The 15569-nt window shown below is 44.2% G+C and overlaps 1 protein-coding gene across 1 annotated transcript in view; it reads left to right on the top strand.

The window, feature by feature from the left end:
- myo6b (myosin VIb) overlaps nucleotides 1-15569 on the top strand; it is an 85157-nt gene that overhangs the window by 35276 nt on the left and 34312 nt on the right. The window contains exons 17-21 of the mRNA XM_084450695.1: nucleotides 1171-1266; nucleotides 5675-5830; nucleotides 7224-7262; nucleotides 12525-12749; nucleotides 13508-13585. Of these exons, the coding sequence (XP_084306821.1) occupies nucleotides 1171-1266; nucleotides 5675-5830; nucleotides 7224-7262; nucleotides 12525-12749; nucleotides 13508-13585 (594 nt within the window). The remainder of the gene's footprint in view (nucleotides 1-1170; nucleotides 1267-5674; nucleotides 5831-7223; nucleotides 7263-12524; nucleotides 12750-13507; nucleotides 13586-15569) is intronic.

Here is a 15569-nt window from a genome sequence, read left to right as displayed (position 1 = left end):
CTCTCCTCACGTCCTCTCTGTCAAGCCAAGGGCGTCCAGGACACAGTGGGTTTGTTCTTATTCTGCTTGCTCACCTGTTTTACAAAGCAGATGTCACATAATTTATAGCTAAAGTCTCTCTCTCTCTCTCTTTCCCCTTCTCTCACTCTCTCTCTCTCTCTCTTTTTTAAGCATGATAACATGTTGCCAAAGCATGTTGCCAAAGCAGAAAGACATGAATATAAATAATGAATTAACCAATAAGTAGTTATGTAATGTATATTATGCATATAGCGTACATATATAAAGGAGATGGAGAACAAAAAGAAAAAGGATACTTAATAAATAATCATAATCATAATCATAACAATCATGATGATAATAATAATAATAATACACAAAAGTGAATAATATCGTCTTGAAACAGTATGTAAGTAAATCTCTCTCTCTCTCTTTCTCTCACTCACTCACTCATTCACTCACACTCTGTTTTTAAATATGGGGGAACTTTTGTAAGTAAATTCATCTACAGGCTTGAAATCCTATTTGAGATGCAGCACAGCTATTCCTAGCGCCCAAAATGATAATGTCCTCTGTCTGCAGCTGGACTTAGAATTCATATCAGTCCTACAGTACATTTCATATGCTAATGAGAACTGACCTTTTATTAATTGCCTTAGAATTAGCAGGCTGTAAATGGCATTTACCGTAGTTCTGGGCTATTGAACATCAAAATTAAATGTTGGGCATATATGAATGTATTTGGAGTGTTTTTTATTTTTTTATTTTTAAAAATAGGATGATGGTGAAAACTTTATGCTCAACATCCCTGAACTATGTTTAACAGAGATAGAACCATATCATTCTAACATCAGGACTTACCGTATGGTAATGGTATGGTACACATTCATCAAACAAATGTTACTGATAATATTACTGAAGTGGGTGAGAATCCACACAACGCACAGCCATAAATGCTGGCCAGTGCTAATATATTCATGGTTGATTGTTATTGTTGTTTCAGAGGTGCAGACATGGGTACATTACAGGGTACATTACCCTGCTACTGTACTGTAGCAGACCCTCCATCACATATAACGTCTGGAGTCTTGGATCGCACGTAGCCTTAATCATCAACTAGTAAATTAGTGGCGAACTGCCGTTAAGCTGAAGTGTTGTGTGACGCCCCAGGTACCCAGGAAGTCGAAGCTGGCCGTCCACAGGAATGTCAGAGACGATGAAGGATTCATCATCAGACACTTCGCTGGAGCCGTGTGCTATGAAACGGTAAACAAAACACTACACAGACTCTCTACAGGCTAGCTAAACATCACACTGCACAGTCTCTCTACAGGCTAGCTAAACATCACACTGAACAGTCTCTCTACAGGCTAGCTAAACATCACACTGCACAGTCTCTCTACAGGCTAGCTAAACATCACACTGAACAGTCTCTCTACAGGCTAGCTAAACATCACACTGCACAGTCTCTACAGGCTAGCTAAACATCACACTACACAGTCTCTACAGGCTAGCTAAACATCACACTGCAGTCTGTCTACAGGCTAGCTAAACATCACACTGCAGTCTGTCTACTGGTGCTGTCAACTGAGCTCAGAAAGGATATTCGACTTTCTCTCTAAATTTTCTGAAAATAGACTATATTTGATTATTGGCAGGCCTATCATTTATAATTTTGCATAGAAATGAGTCATTGGCCAGTAGAAATGACTCACTGGCCAGTAGAAATGACTCACGGGCCAGTAGAAATGACTCACGGGCCAGTAGAAATGACTCACTGGCCAGTAGAAATGACTCACGGGCCAGTAGAAATGACTCACGGGCCAGTAGAAATGACTCACTGGCCAGTAGAAATGACTCACGGGCCAGTAGAAATGACTCACGGGCCAGTAGAAATGACTCACGGGCCAGTAGAAATGACTCACGGGCCAGTAGAAATGACTCACGGGCCAGTAGAAATGACTCACGGGCCAGTAGAAATGACTCACGGGCCAGTAGAAATGACTCACTGGCCAGTAGAAATGACTCACGGGCCAGTAGAAATGACTCACGGGCCAGTAGAAATGACTCACTGGCCAGTAGAAATGACTCACGGGCCAGTAGAAATGACTCACGGGCCAGTAGAAATGACTCACGGGCCAGTAGAAATGACTCACTGGAAACCGCCTGTTGTCAAGAGCAGGCACAGACGGTAAGGTGTCCCTGGCAAAATTCAAGTTCACGGTATTCAAATATCCAAGTAATACACAGTCAACATGGGTGACATTTAGTGAAGACAGGGTCCTTTTATTAGGCTTTGGCCTCCTGAAAACAAAACGAGGAATATATCCGATAGTGCTGGTTCACCTGATCAGATTCAGTGCTTGTTTACAATGTTGCCGGCCGCGCTGAGGAGGAGACATGCTCGGATCTTACGGAAGTCGTTTCCTCGCCACCTAGATGGGTAGATACTGTCGTTGGGAGGTTTTTTGGCCACGTTGAAAAGAATACAAACATAGAATGTGTTTTGGCACGATTAGAAGATATAGATTATACAACGGCTTGTGTGAATACTCGATTGTGATTGGCCAAGACACATTCGAGAGGCATACATTATTTCTCCACAACGCCCGGTATATACGCCCGGCATCAAACATGTTCTAAAAACTGACCCAAACAAGAGCATCGAATTCAAGTCCAGTAATAAAGTGTTTGTGTCCATTGTGAAAAAATTAAGGAAGACTGGCAATGACCAATCTACACATCATCCCCGCATAACTGAGACTGACCTGGAGTTATTAACACATCCTCAGCACTCTCCCAACACATAACTGAGACTGACCTGGAGTTATTAACACATCCTCAGCACTCTCCCCCAACACATAACTGAGACTGACCTGGAGTTATTAACACATCCTCAGCACTCTCCCCCAACACATAACTGAGACTGACCTGGAGTTATTAACACATCCTCAGCACTCTCCCAACACATAACTGAGACTGACCTGGAGTTATTAACACATCCTCAGCACTCTCCCCCAACACATAACTGAGACTGACCTGGAGTTATTAACATCCTCAGCACTCTCCCCCAACACATAACTGAGACTGACCTGGAGTTATTAACACATCCTCAGCACTCGCCCCCAACACATAACTGAGACTGACCTGGAGTTATTAACATCCTCAGCACTCTCCCCCAACACATAACTGAGACTGACCTGGAGTTATTAACACATCCTCAGCACTCTCCCCCAACACTCCAGCCCGACTGGTCTCCAAAGTTTGGTTAATAAAAACAACTACTAGCCTATTCCTGTTGTCTCTATTATTATTATAGGCATACTATTTCTACTAGGCCTACTACTACTGCTGCTGTTGCCTACTAATAAAATGAGACTGCTTCCTGGGTCTAGACGAAGGATAACGTCATAATGTTAGATTTGGGTGGAGAGGGACTATAAAAGTTACTGGTTGCTATGGAAATTGTATAACTAACCATGAATTATCAACTTTTCAAAGCTAATATGAGCAATAGATGTATTTTGTTCTCAGAATTATGTTTTCTGTTGAAAGACCGTTGTATAAGCGGGATAATGAACTCGGGGCAGGTAAATTCACTACCTCCGCGTCGGTCATTTAAACCAGTGGTCCCCAACCACCGGGCCACGGCCCGGTACCGGTCCGTGAGGCATTTGTTACCGGGCCGCACAGAAAGAATAAATCATTTATATAATTTCCGTTGTATTGATAATTAGAGTCTGAAAGGTGTTTTATTTTGAAAAATGACCGGATTTTCTCCGACGTAACATTCGCCTGTAGCCTACCTCTTGACACATCAAGACACTTGTCTCGGGCACGTGATACGTTACTCGAAAAAGCCCGCAAACTAGTGAAAATGAGTAAAAAACAAACGTCTTTGGAGACGGGGACCATCTCGTTGCAGGGAAACAAGCCCCGGGCTCCCACTGATTCAGCGTTATGGTGAGAGTTGTATTTTTCATGCACTTAACATTCGTTTTTATGCCGGTCGTGTTGTTTTATTTTTGATGTATTTATCTGCCACACCTTGAAGGCCGGTCCGTGAAAATAATGGCTACATTAAACCGGTCCGTGGTGCAAAAAAGTTTGGGGACCCCTGATTTAAACAGCACAAAGACCCGCCCCTCATTCATTATCCCTTACAAAGTCGACAACGACTAGTAGTTAGAATGTTTATTTGTCAGCTTTACTCTCTGCAGACCAGCTCTGTCAGTTCCAGTCTGAGACCAGCGCTACCACGTGAGAATCCCCTCACCGCGGGGGGGCCACGACCCCTGATGAAAGCAAGAGATATTTCCTCCCAGATGTACTGTACTTCAGGAACCACAATGGATGAAAACCACGAGTTTGAAAGATGAAGAATATTATAGTCTCACAATATTGATCTTTCTGTGGGGAGAATTTCTCAGTGCAGATCAAACAGGCCTGCCAGCCACCCTGCTGCGTTACTGTAGCTATGACTGCTAAAGAGACCAAACATTCTTCTTTGAAATGGCTGCACTTTTCTCTTGCTTGTGGCCAATTTATTCCTGATTCGTACCACACATTCTTCTAACTTTCAAACTAAATAATGGTGGATAAAAAAAATGCCATGGTGCTTGCTTTTCAGACAGTCTAATATTTGCCTGCATTCCAAATAAAACCTAGACTTTATTCAGTAGGTTTCACTTAATATTCAAACCGATATGGTCAGTGGTTTGGTATGAGCTACCAATTGTAAACAGACCAATTCTATATTTGCATGGGACCCAGCGATGAGTAGTCAGGGAGGCGCTGGTTCCTGAACCCTGGACCTCCTGCATGAACAGATGTTTCTACAACATGTGCAGTAGAGATGCAAACAATCAGTGTGATTTCAGCAGTGCCTCTGCAGTTGTTTTTGATTAAAGCTTTATTTAACCAGGAGAAGCTGAGTGAGATTTCAAATCTCTATTCCAAGAGAGACGTGGCCAAGAGGGCACCATAAAACATCCATCTAGGTTGCATACAGACAAACACACAAATATCAAACATTCAGAAGGCAGTTGTGAGGTACAGTGACACTTAAAAAGGTAGTTATGAGATACAGAGACAGTTTCCAGTACCTTCACATTCTAAGTCCTTTAGGATTGGAACAAAGACCCCATACTGTATGAGATCAGTTCTTACACAGTATTGTTCTGTATGTGTCCCTGGGCTGGAGTTGAGTAGCTAGATTTCTTTAGCGGTGCCTTGGACACCGTTCTACACGATTGATACTACTACATTGATTAGGATTGAGCACAAATACTTTGCCGGATAAAACTTTGTAGTAATGTATAATTCCTCTGTATCTGTCAGCGTTATTGTAAATATTACCACTGACTTATTTGTTCTGTGTAATCATTACTGTTTAATTGTTTCCCCAGCGTGACTGGTCAGATTAGGAAGCCTGTTTATGTTTTTCTTATCTCGGTAGTAGTTGATTCACAGTGTATTTTCCCTCCTGGCATGCCTGCTTTTGTGTGTGTGTGTGTGTGTGTGTGTGTGTGTGTGTGTGTGTGTGTGTGTGTGTGTGTGTGTGTGTGTGTGTGTGTGTGTGTGTGTGTGTGTGTGCGCGTGCGTGTGTGTCTGTCTGTCTGTGTGTGTGTGTGTGTGTGTGCGCGTGTGCATGCGTGCGTGTGTGTGTCTCCAGACCCACTTTGTGGAGAAGAATAATGACGCCCTCCACATGTCCTTGGAGAGCCTGGTGTGTGAGTCCAAGGATAAGTTTGTCAGGGAGCTGTTTGAGAACTCCAGCAAACAGAAGGCGGGCAAGCTCAGCTTCATCAGCGTTGGCAACAAATTCAAGGTGAGGAGGACTGTGTGCGCTTGGCCCTGGGATGTCAACATGCTGGGAGAACATCGTCCCGTCCGAAGGTGCATGCTGTGCAAGCAGAAAACGGAAACTTTTATCGATTCAATACGTCAACAATATTATTTGTTCATTCCGTGATTTGGGAGTGTATTGGGTTTTCTGAGAAGTGGTATATTATTTGATCCCAGTAATTAATATGTACTCGAGGCTCAGTGCTGAGTGTTCCAACTTCTGACATCTGATCAACTGTTCTCCCTCTCCTCCTCCTCCTCTCTCCTCCCTCGTCTCCTCATAGACCTTCTCCTCCTGTCTCTTTCCCTGAGAAAAAGCCGTCCTTGATGGGTAAAGCTGGATAAAGTCAGCTGGATAAAGTCAGCTTGAGGTGTCTAGTGAGTGGACTGACTAAGAGGCAGAGTAATGACGTAGCAGCACTAGAACTTGCTTTGAGGGAGAGCAGCCTAGAGCCAACCAGGGGCAGAAGGGAACTGTTTCATGTTTGGACAGACATCCTCACCTGTGTTCACCCTATGTTGTGTTTTCAAAGGGTTGTGACTCTCAGAACTCTTCAGTTGGAACTGGAACATGAATGGAATGTATGGTATAAAACCGACACTATTTTTTCTTACAAAACAACATCACGCTCCACGTGATATTGAGGCCTGGGGCTGTCTCTGGCCTGTCGCCCCTGACTACAGCGAGCCCCAGAGCTGTTTCTGGCCTGTCGCCCCTGACTACAACGAGCCCCATGGCTGTCTTTGGCCTTTGACCCCTGTGCTGTGCTGCATGAGAGTGGTGCATGAGAATGTGTTTTAATAAAACAGTAGCTGAAATGAGACGGCTGGTAGCTAATGAAATGAAAAATGAAAGAGGTCACCCTGTGCCGCACGCCTCTCCTTGCCCCGTTCCCCTCTCCCACCACCCACCTCTCCCCCTCCTCCCCCTCCTCCTCACCCCTCTGTCAGCCCGAGTGTTCTTCTCCTCTGCTGTGACGTGGAGTGGTTCACTTGTGTGTCAGCGGTGTAAATGCGCATCGTGAAGTCTCACAATACCACCCTGACTGTGATCCTGGCCGCCTGGCAGGGGGGTGCTGGGTTGGTGTTGGGTATTAACCCGCTTGGCAGGGTGGTGCTGGGTATTAACCCGCCTGGCAGGGTGGTGCTGGGTATTAACCCGCCTGGCAGGGTGGTGCTGGGTATTAGCCCGCCTGGCAGGGTGGTGCTGGGTTGGTGTTGGGTATTAGCCCGCCTGGCAGGGTGGTGCTGGGTTGGTGTTGGGTATTAACCCGCCTGGCAGGGTGGTGCTGGGTTGGTGTTGGGTATTAACCCGCCTGGCAGGGGGGTGCTGGGTTGGTGTTGGGTATTAACCTGTCTGGTCCTGTCCTCCTCAGACCCAGCTGAACCTGCTGCTGGAGAAGCTGCGCAGCACGGTGAGTACCTCTTCCTCCCGCTCTCACAGACGTCTCGCCATCACTGGGGCGGCTGGGGCTCAGGAGGTAGAGCGGGTCGTCCAATGATCATAGTGTCGGCGGTTCGGATCCCGGCTCCTCCTGTCCACATGTCGAAGTGTCTTGAGCAAGACACTGAACCCCAAATTGATCCCAATTGGCAAGCTAGCACCTTGCAAGGTAGCTGCAACCATTGGTGTGTGTATGTATGTACTGTGTGTGTGTGTGTGTGTTTGTGTATGTATGTATGTGTGAATGGGTGAATGACAGGCCTTCATTGTAAAGCGTTTTGGACAAAAGCCCTATAAGTACAGTCCATTTACCAGTCAACCGCCAGGAATCATGGTGCTTTAAGGTTCTCTACGAACTGTAGAGCCCTCACTCATCACTGCGTATCCTGTTCCTAAGTCAACTGCCCTGCTCTGTCAAAACGTCGGCTAGTATGTTTAAAAAAAAAATCTATAATCTATTCTGGGTTGACTCCCCTGTTATTTATCTGTGTTCCTGACGAGAAAACATGACAATTATGGGTTATTGTCTCAGGACACTATGGCTGTTCCTACAGTAGAGTTCAGACTGCGTTGGGAAAGAAGGCCTTTACTGTTTGTGTTCTACACCATCTGCATGGAATAGCCTGCAAAGTGAACGTAAACTCATGTTTAACACTACTCACTCTAAATGAATGTGAAGGCATGGGGACATCAATAGAAATGGACTCTATTGATACTTGTAATTGTTTTAATTGAAATAGGATTTTTTTTTTATTTAACCTTTATTTAACCAGGTAAAGAAGCTTGAGATCAAAGAACTCTTTTTCGAGCAACACCTGACCAAAATGGCAGCAAAATAATATAAAAAGAAACTATACCAAAGACAGCCCAATATAGAACACAGTTGGCCAGAAAACAGAGAACACAGACAAAAGAAGGGAGGGAGATAAAATAGGGCGTGCGTGTGTGTGTGTGTGGGGGGGGGGGGTTAAGAGGGAGGAAAGGGGGGCGGTCAAAGGGGATACTGTGGAAGGAAGGTCAAGTTAGATTAGCATCATACACATGCAACGTTACTACAGGGTGTACAATGACCAATGAACAGTATGTAGTAGCGCATTTGCACAATCCCAAATCAGTCATTAGAAAGTCTGTGAGTTGAGCTTTAAAATGATGACAAGAGTCTGGAGCTTCAGAGATTTTTGAAGTCCATTCCAGGTAGAGGGAGCAGAGAATATGAAAGCCCTCTTTCCCAAACTCAGTGTGAGTTCTGGGGACTGAGGCAGTTGGGTAGTCCTGAGAACGCAAGCTGCCTGTATAAGATGAGGACAATATGGGGGTCAGATATAGAGATATAAAGGTAAAAGACCAATGAATGCTTTATAGATGAAGATGTACCAATGGAAAAGCCTACGAGCAGACAAGCACAGCCAACCTACTTTCTCATATAACGTGCAATGGTGAGTAAGTCATCTACAGCCAGTCTACAGACAGTAATGAACCTTATGGCACCATGATAAGTAGCATCCAGCATGAGCAAATAAGTAGAACAGGCATTCATGTACAATACATCACCATAATCAAGCACTGGCAAAAAAGTAGCAGTGACGGGCCTCTTTTTAGTATAAAAGGAAAAATGTGCTGTTTCTAAAATAGAAACCCAACCTTACTTTCAACTTCTTAACCAGATTTTCAATGTGTGGTTTAAAAGACAAGTCGTTATCAAGAATAAATCCTAGATATTTAAAAGTAGAAACGATCTCGATAGTAACTCCTTGAGTCATATATACAGCAGAAGGACAATGGGTTTTAACTTAAGATTTAGTGAAGACCATCTTTTTTGTTTAACTTGCATTTACAGTAGTACAAGTCTTAGTTGCAGAAGTTGGATTTCTATTTCTTTAAATGCAACTTGCAAAAACTCCACTGCTTTTGACAAAGTTCCAGTACAACAATAAATGACAGTATCATCTGCATAGTAATGGAAATTTTCATTATGAACATTTTTACCTAAATCATTTATATTAATTGTGAACAACAAAGGGCCTAAGACAGAGCCTTGTGGTACCCCCTTGAGGATGGACAAGATATCAGAGGAACAATCATCAACTTAGTCCTATCAGAAACATAATTACAGAACCAGTCACCAGTAGAGTCTGACAAGATAGCCTATGCCTTGATACATCAATGGTCCACTGTATCAAAAGCCTTTGAGAAATCAATAAACAAGGATGTGCAATGCTGTTTATTATCTTAAACTACAATTATATGATCAAATACTTTTGTAGCTGCCGTAACTGTACTATGGGCCTTTCTAAAACCGTATTGATAACAAGATAAAATATAATTTTTGTGTAAGAAATCTTGCAATTGATCACCTACTGTAACAGACTTTCCAGAATCTTGGCTAGAGGGGACAGATGTGAGATTGGTCTATAATTGTTAAGGCTCGATGGCTCACCATCTTTTTAAAGGGGAAAAACATGAGCCATTTTCCAAACTTTGGGGATTTCCTTACTGGTTATGCTTAAAGGAGTAGTATAGGGAAAATGCATGTTTAGCCTGCATAGTTTTAAGGTTACTTATGATCATATACAATGGTTCAGATCAAAACGTTGACAAAACTAGCACTTTTGAGAAAGTCTGATAATTGCTCTACCACTGTTTTGGTCATACAATGGATGTGGATGGGCATCTTGAAAAATCATTCAAAAACATGTCAAACTCTTGATTTCAAAGACAAGAAATTGTTTTTTTGAATGATTTTTCACGGTGCCCACCCACATCCATTGTATGACCAAAACGGTGGTAGAGCAATTATCAGACTTTCTCAAAAGTGCTAGTTTTGTCAACGTTTTGATATGAACCATTGTATTTGATCATAAGTAACCTTAAAACAGGGCTAAACATGCATTTTCCCTTTACTACTCCTTTAACTATGGCAGTTCATTTATTTCTTAGTCATCTAAAAGTAGCCCAGAGTGATTTGGACTTTGATTTTCTTGCTTTCGCCCAGAAGTGATTTATTTCATGAATTGAATTAAGTTGGATAATTCTTCAGAGAACCAGGGATTATCCCTGCCCTTGACCCACTTCCTGGCAGGGGCATGCTTATCTATAATTGGCATAAAACGTATCTAAAAAGGAGGACCAAGCCAATTCAACATCAGGTATTAAGTCAACCCTGCTCCATTCAGTAAGGTAACAATCTTGCCTGAAACCCTGTTCACTAAAGTGTTTTGTATCATGTTTTGTAATGTACCGAGGCATGACCTTTGGTATTTTAGCATCCCTAACACAAGCAATAACACAGTGGTCACTCACATCATTTGCAAACACGCCTACAGAGGTATACTTATGAGGATTATTTCTAATGAATAAGTCAATGAGAGTAGATTTTTCTGGGCACTTTTGAGTTTGGTCGAGTTGGAGAATCAATTACTGTAACTGTGTGAAATTCAGTGAATCACAATATGCTTTAAATTCATAGACGTCAACCAGTCCCGGTTCAGATCACCACAGAGGATCAATTCATTATCAGGTCATTTAGAGAGAATATCAGATAGAGAGGCCAGAGTTTCATTAGATGCAGATGGAGGTCTATAGCAACCCACAACAGTAACAATGCACCCCTTAGACAATACAATTTGTAAGGCAAGAATTTCAAACTGCTTAGGTATAGATTTTGTGACGTTCATTCATTGACATAGACGTCAACCAGTCCCGGTTCAGATCACCACAGAGGATCAATTCATTATCAGGTCATTTAGACAGAATATCAGATAGAGAGGCCAGAGTTTCATTAGATGCAGGTGGAGGTCTATAGCAACCCACAACAATAACAATGCACCCCTTAGACAATACAACTTGTAAGGCAAGAATTTCAAATTGCTTAGGTATAGATTTTGTGACGTTCATTCATTGACATAGACGTCAACCAGTCCTGGTTCAGATCACCACAGAGGATCAATTCATTATCAGGTCATTTAGAGAGAATATCAGATAGAGAGGCCAGAGTTTCATTAGATGCAGATGGAGGTCCATAGCAACTCACAACAGTAACAATGCACCCCTTAGACAATACAACTTGTAAGGCAAGAATTTCAAACTGCTTAGGTATAGACTTTGTGACCAGCACTTGGGTATGGAATTTGCATTTTGAGTACATTATACGACCACCACCACCACATTTAGGGTGATCAGAAGGATATAAGTTATACCCATCAATGGACATGACTTCATCACTTATAGTGACGTAGTTGGTTGTCCAAATCACGTAGATTTGGACAACCAGCTTTCAGAAATTACAGTGATATCAGCGCTGGTTGTCTGCACCCAAATTCATACAGATTCAATTTTTGGTAACAGGCTTCGTACATTTAAATGACCAGGTCTCGCACTAAGGTCAGCAGGAGTTTGAATACAATCTAAACCAGGCCCAGGATTGTATAGGATTATAAGCAACCTTTAGTATTTTGCCGCTTTTAAGCTCATCTATTGTTTGTAAGTTTTTTAAGTTTTCACTGTGTTTGAAATGCGAGTGCGTTTGTATGAAACTTTTTGCACTGCTGCCATTCTTGGCTAGGTCACTCTTGTAAAAGCAAGTAGTAGTAAATTGGCTCTTCCTACGTTAAATGCAATTATTGTTAGTCGATTTGGATAAAAGCGTCTGCTAAATGACTGTAATGTAATGTAATGTAAAAGAGATTGAATCCCAGTGGGTCTAAACCTGGTTAAATAAAGGTTAGTGAAAACTCTGGAGTGTGCCCCTGGGGGGTGAGGAGGTCACTCTGAAGATCCCTGGGAAGTATCTGGATGAGAGCCTTGCTTCTCTGTCACCATGGTTACTGTCGTTACGAACAGGCTCTGAGGTGACAGATGCCCGGATAAAGATATGTAGACAGGGGCACGGCTGTGGCTCAGGAGGCAGAGCGGGTCATCCACTGACCGCCGCACGGTCGGCGGTTCGATTCCCAACTCCTCCTGTCCGCATGTCGGAAGTGTCCTTGAGAAAGACACTGAACGTTGAATTACTCCCAATAAGCAGGCTAGCACCTTGCATGGCAACTGGCAGCTACACAATTGATGTGTGTACTGTAAGTGTGTGTGTGTGTGCGTGTGTGCGCGCGTGTGTGTGAATGGGTGAATGAGAGGCCACTGTAAGGCGCTTTGTCCGTTAAGGTCGAAAAGCGCTACAGTATATAAGTGCAGTCCATTTGCCACGTACCATATCCGATAACCATCTCACCGTCTCTAGGGCTCCAGCTTCATCCGCTGCGTGAAGCCCAATCTGAAGATGGTGAGCCACCAGTTCGAGGGAGGCCACATCCTGTCCCAGCTGCAGTGCTCCGGCATGGTGTCGGTCCTGGACCTGATGCAGGGCGGGTTCCCCTCCAGGGCGCCCTTCCACGAGCTCTACAACATGTACAAGCAGTACATGCCCTCCAAGCTCACCCGCCTGGACCCCAGACTCTTCTGCAAGGTGAGGTGGCCTGCTCCTCGCTGTCCTGCCCTTCAACTCTGTGAGGGCGAGCGCAAACGCAAGCTGAGACAGCAGGAACATTCTGTATGACTCAACCGATCCGCTGAATCAGCACAGCAGGCTGGAAACTTGGGCTGCGTTCACACGGCAGATTTTGCAAGCTGCTGAATACGTGAGGCGCATTGCATTGTCCCTGGCCGAAGCTATTCGTTGCCAAGAGACAGAACACAGCCATCATAGGGCGCGTCATCCACGCTCCGCGGAAAAGTTAAAATATGTTCACCTTTTCGACACTGATGAAATGCAAGACGCCTCGCTTCGGCAGAGCAGCGTGCTGAAAGGCTCCGAGCATGCTGTTCCATACTGTAGACAGCAATGAAAAGCAACACGTAAACGCGACAAAATCTGCGTTGTGAACACAGCCTTATGGTGCGTTCGTTTGTGGTCGGAGGTGGCAAGTCGCAAAATACCTACCTCCGACCTGTGTGCATTCGAGCTATAGCGAATGATATGATGATGATATGATATGATCTTGGCATCAGTCGGCAACTGGGGGCTGAGAAACATATCCGACGCAGCGTTTTATATCATCATTCCTAGTAGCAAGTCGCAATTTGCCACCTCCCAGTTATAAACGAACGCACCATTAGTGTGTTACTTCCAACTGATTAACTACATCCACATAGAAGGTTGGAAACTTTAGTGTGTTTTCCAGTTGTGTCTGTGGTACTAAGTTCTCTTACTTCCTGCCTCTGCAGGCTTTGTTCAAAGCACTGGGGCTGAATGATAATGACTACAAGTTTGGCTTGACCAGAGTGTTCTTCCGCCCTGGAAAGGTAAGCATGGCTCCACGCTCTCTTTCTCAAATCCCGATAAGAACAATAAGCTTGTTGAACAATAATCCTTGAAACTTTAAATTCAATTAAATTCTTACCTCGCTCAGATTTCAATGCTTTTGGAAGAAACTTCTCTTATGTCTAGGCCAGTCTGTGTAGGTCGCCGATATCATAGATACAACACTGATATCAGAGATACAACACTGATATCATAGATACAACACTGATATTATAGATACAACACTGATATCATAGATACAACACTGATATTATAGATACAACACTGATATCATAGATACAGCACTGATATCATAGATAGAACAACATGACAGCGGTGCTGTGTTTTATTGATTTAAAAAAAGGCATTTGATTCAATACACAAAGGCGTCATAATGAAAATCATTAAGGCCTATGGTGTTCCCCCCAATTTACTTTGGGCCATAGGGACCATGTATTAGAACACAAGGGCAAAGGGTTGTGACGCCGGATGGCAACAGTGAGGATTTTGACATCATGGCGGGCGTGTTACAAGCGGACACTCTTGCACCCTTCCTCTTTATAATAGTCCTGGACTGAGGCAGGCAATCCAGAGAAGGGAGGAGGATCTCAGCCTCACTATACTGTAACACCTAGGAGGTGGAGAAGGTATCCCGCTGTCGTCCTAACAGACCTGGACTACGCCGACAACATCAGCCTTCATAACCTAATTAGCCTCTAACCACGTGAGGCAAGCACAAGAGCTCCTGACCAGAGTGGAACAGGAATGTGCCAAGGTGGGTCTTGGACTGAACGCCAAGAAAACTGAGGTCATCACCTATAACACCCTGGAACATCTGCCCCCTAAGGACAGCTGAAGGTACTGCTCTGAAGGAGGTTGAGGACTTGGAAATACCTGGGCTCTTGGGTCAACTCAACGGAGCAGGACCTCAAAGTGAGGAAGGCGTTCACGTGGAGAGCTCTAAACAGCGTGAGCAACGTGTGGAAATCCAACCTCCCCCGTGAAACCAAGCTCCACTTCTTTAGACGCCACTCTGGAGGCCATTCTCCTGTATGGCTGTGAGTGCTGGATCCTGATGTAATGCTGGAAAGTGCACGCACATCCACAAATTCCACAGGTGCAGGATACGAATACTGGCAAAATTGAATACAAACACTACAAACACTACAAACACTGCTTGTTTGCTCCCACAGTGATTTATTAAACGAATACAACGTTTCGACCTGTGCGGTCTTCTTCAGGTATACAGGATAATACAGGGTATACAGGATAACTGACGAAGACCGCACAGGTCGAAATGTTTGTGTGTGTGTGTGCGTGCATGCGTGTGTATGTTTGAGTGTGCGCGTGTAGCGCTCCAATACTGCTAGCACTCACACCATGGACTGCTGATCGATCCAATACACACCATGGACTACTGACAGCTCCAATACAGCTAGAACTCACACCATGGACTGCTGATCGCTCCAATACGTTTAGCACTCACCACGGCTGTCTGCCTTTTTTAATACCGCTAGCCCTCACACCATGGACTACTTTTCTATCACACATTTTCTTTTGTGCAACGTTAGGCTGTTTGCTACTCAGGGAGGTGGGGGGGGCAGACAGGAAGAGAGAAGGGGAGAGAGAGAAGGAAGTACAGAGAAATGGGTGAAGTGAAAGAGAGAGAGAGAGAAGCTGAATCCCAATCTGAGTGCGCAAACCACCCTTGCGGCCCCTTGCACTTGCGGCCTGAGGCCTGAGCACTTAATTGACGTCAACTGGAAGGGCCAGAGGGTGCAGGGCCGTGAATTAAATGGGACAGCATTTCCAGCGGCGTGCCAACGATTCCCAAGCCAGTTTAGCTCAATGTCCCTCCCACTTCGTTTTCATTGGCTGCCGCGTCCCTCCGACGGAGAGGCTGCTCTGACGCTCCCCTCAGCTCTCCGCTCGGCTCTGCAAATTGACCGATTGACGTCTGTTTTAATTTAATAATAATTAAAAAAT

The sequence above is a fragment of the Borostomias antarcticus genome, assembly GCF_949987555.1.
Source record: "Borostomias antarcticus genome assembly, chromosome: 16".
Taxonomy (NCBI): domain Eukaryota; kingdom Metazoa; phylum Chordata; class Actinopteri; order Stomiiformes; family Stomiidae; genus Borostomias; species Borostomias antarcticus.
This window is presented reverse-complemented; position numbering and strand designations above follow the sequence as displayed.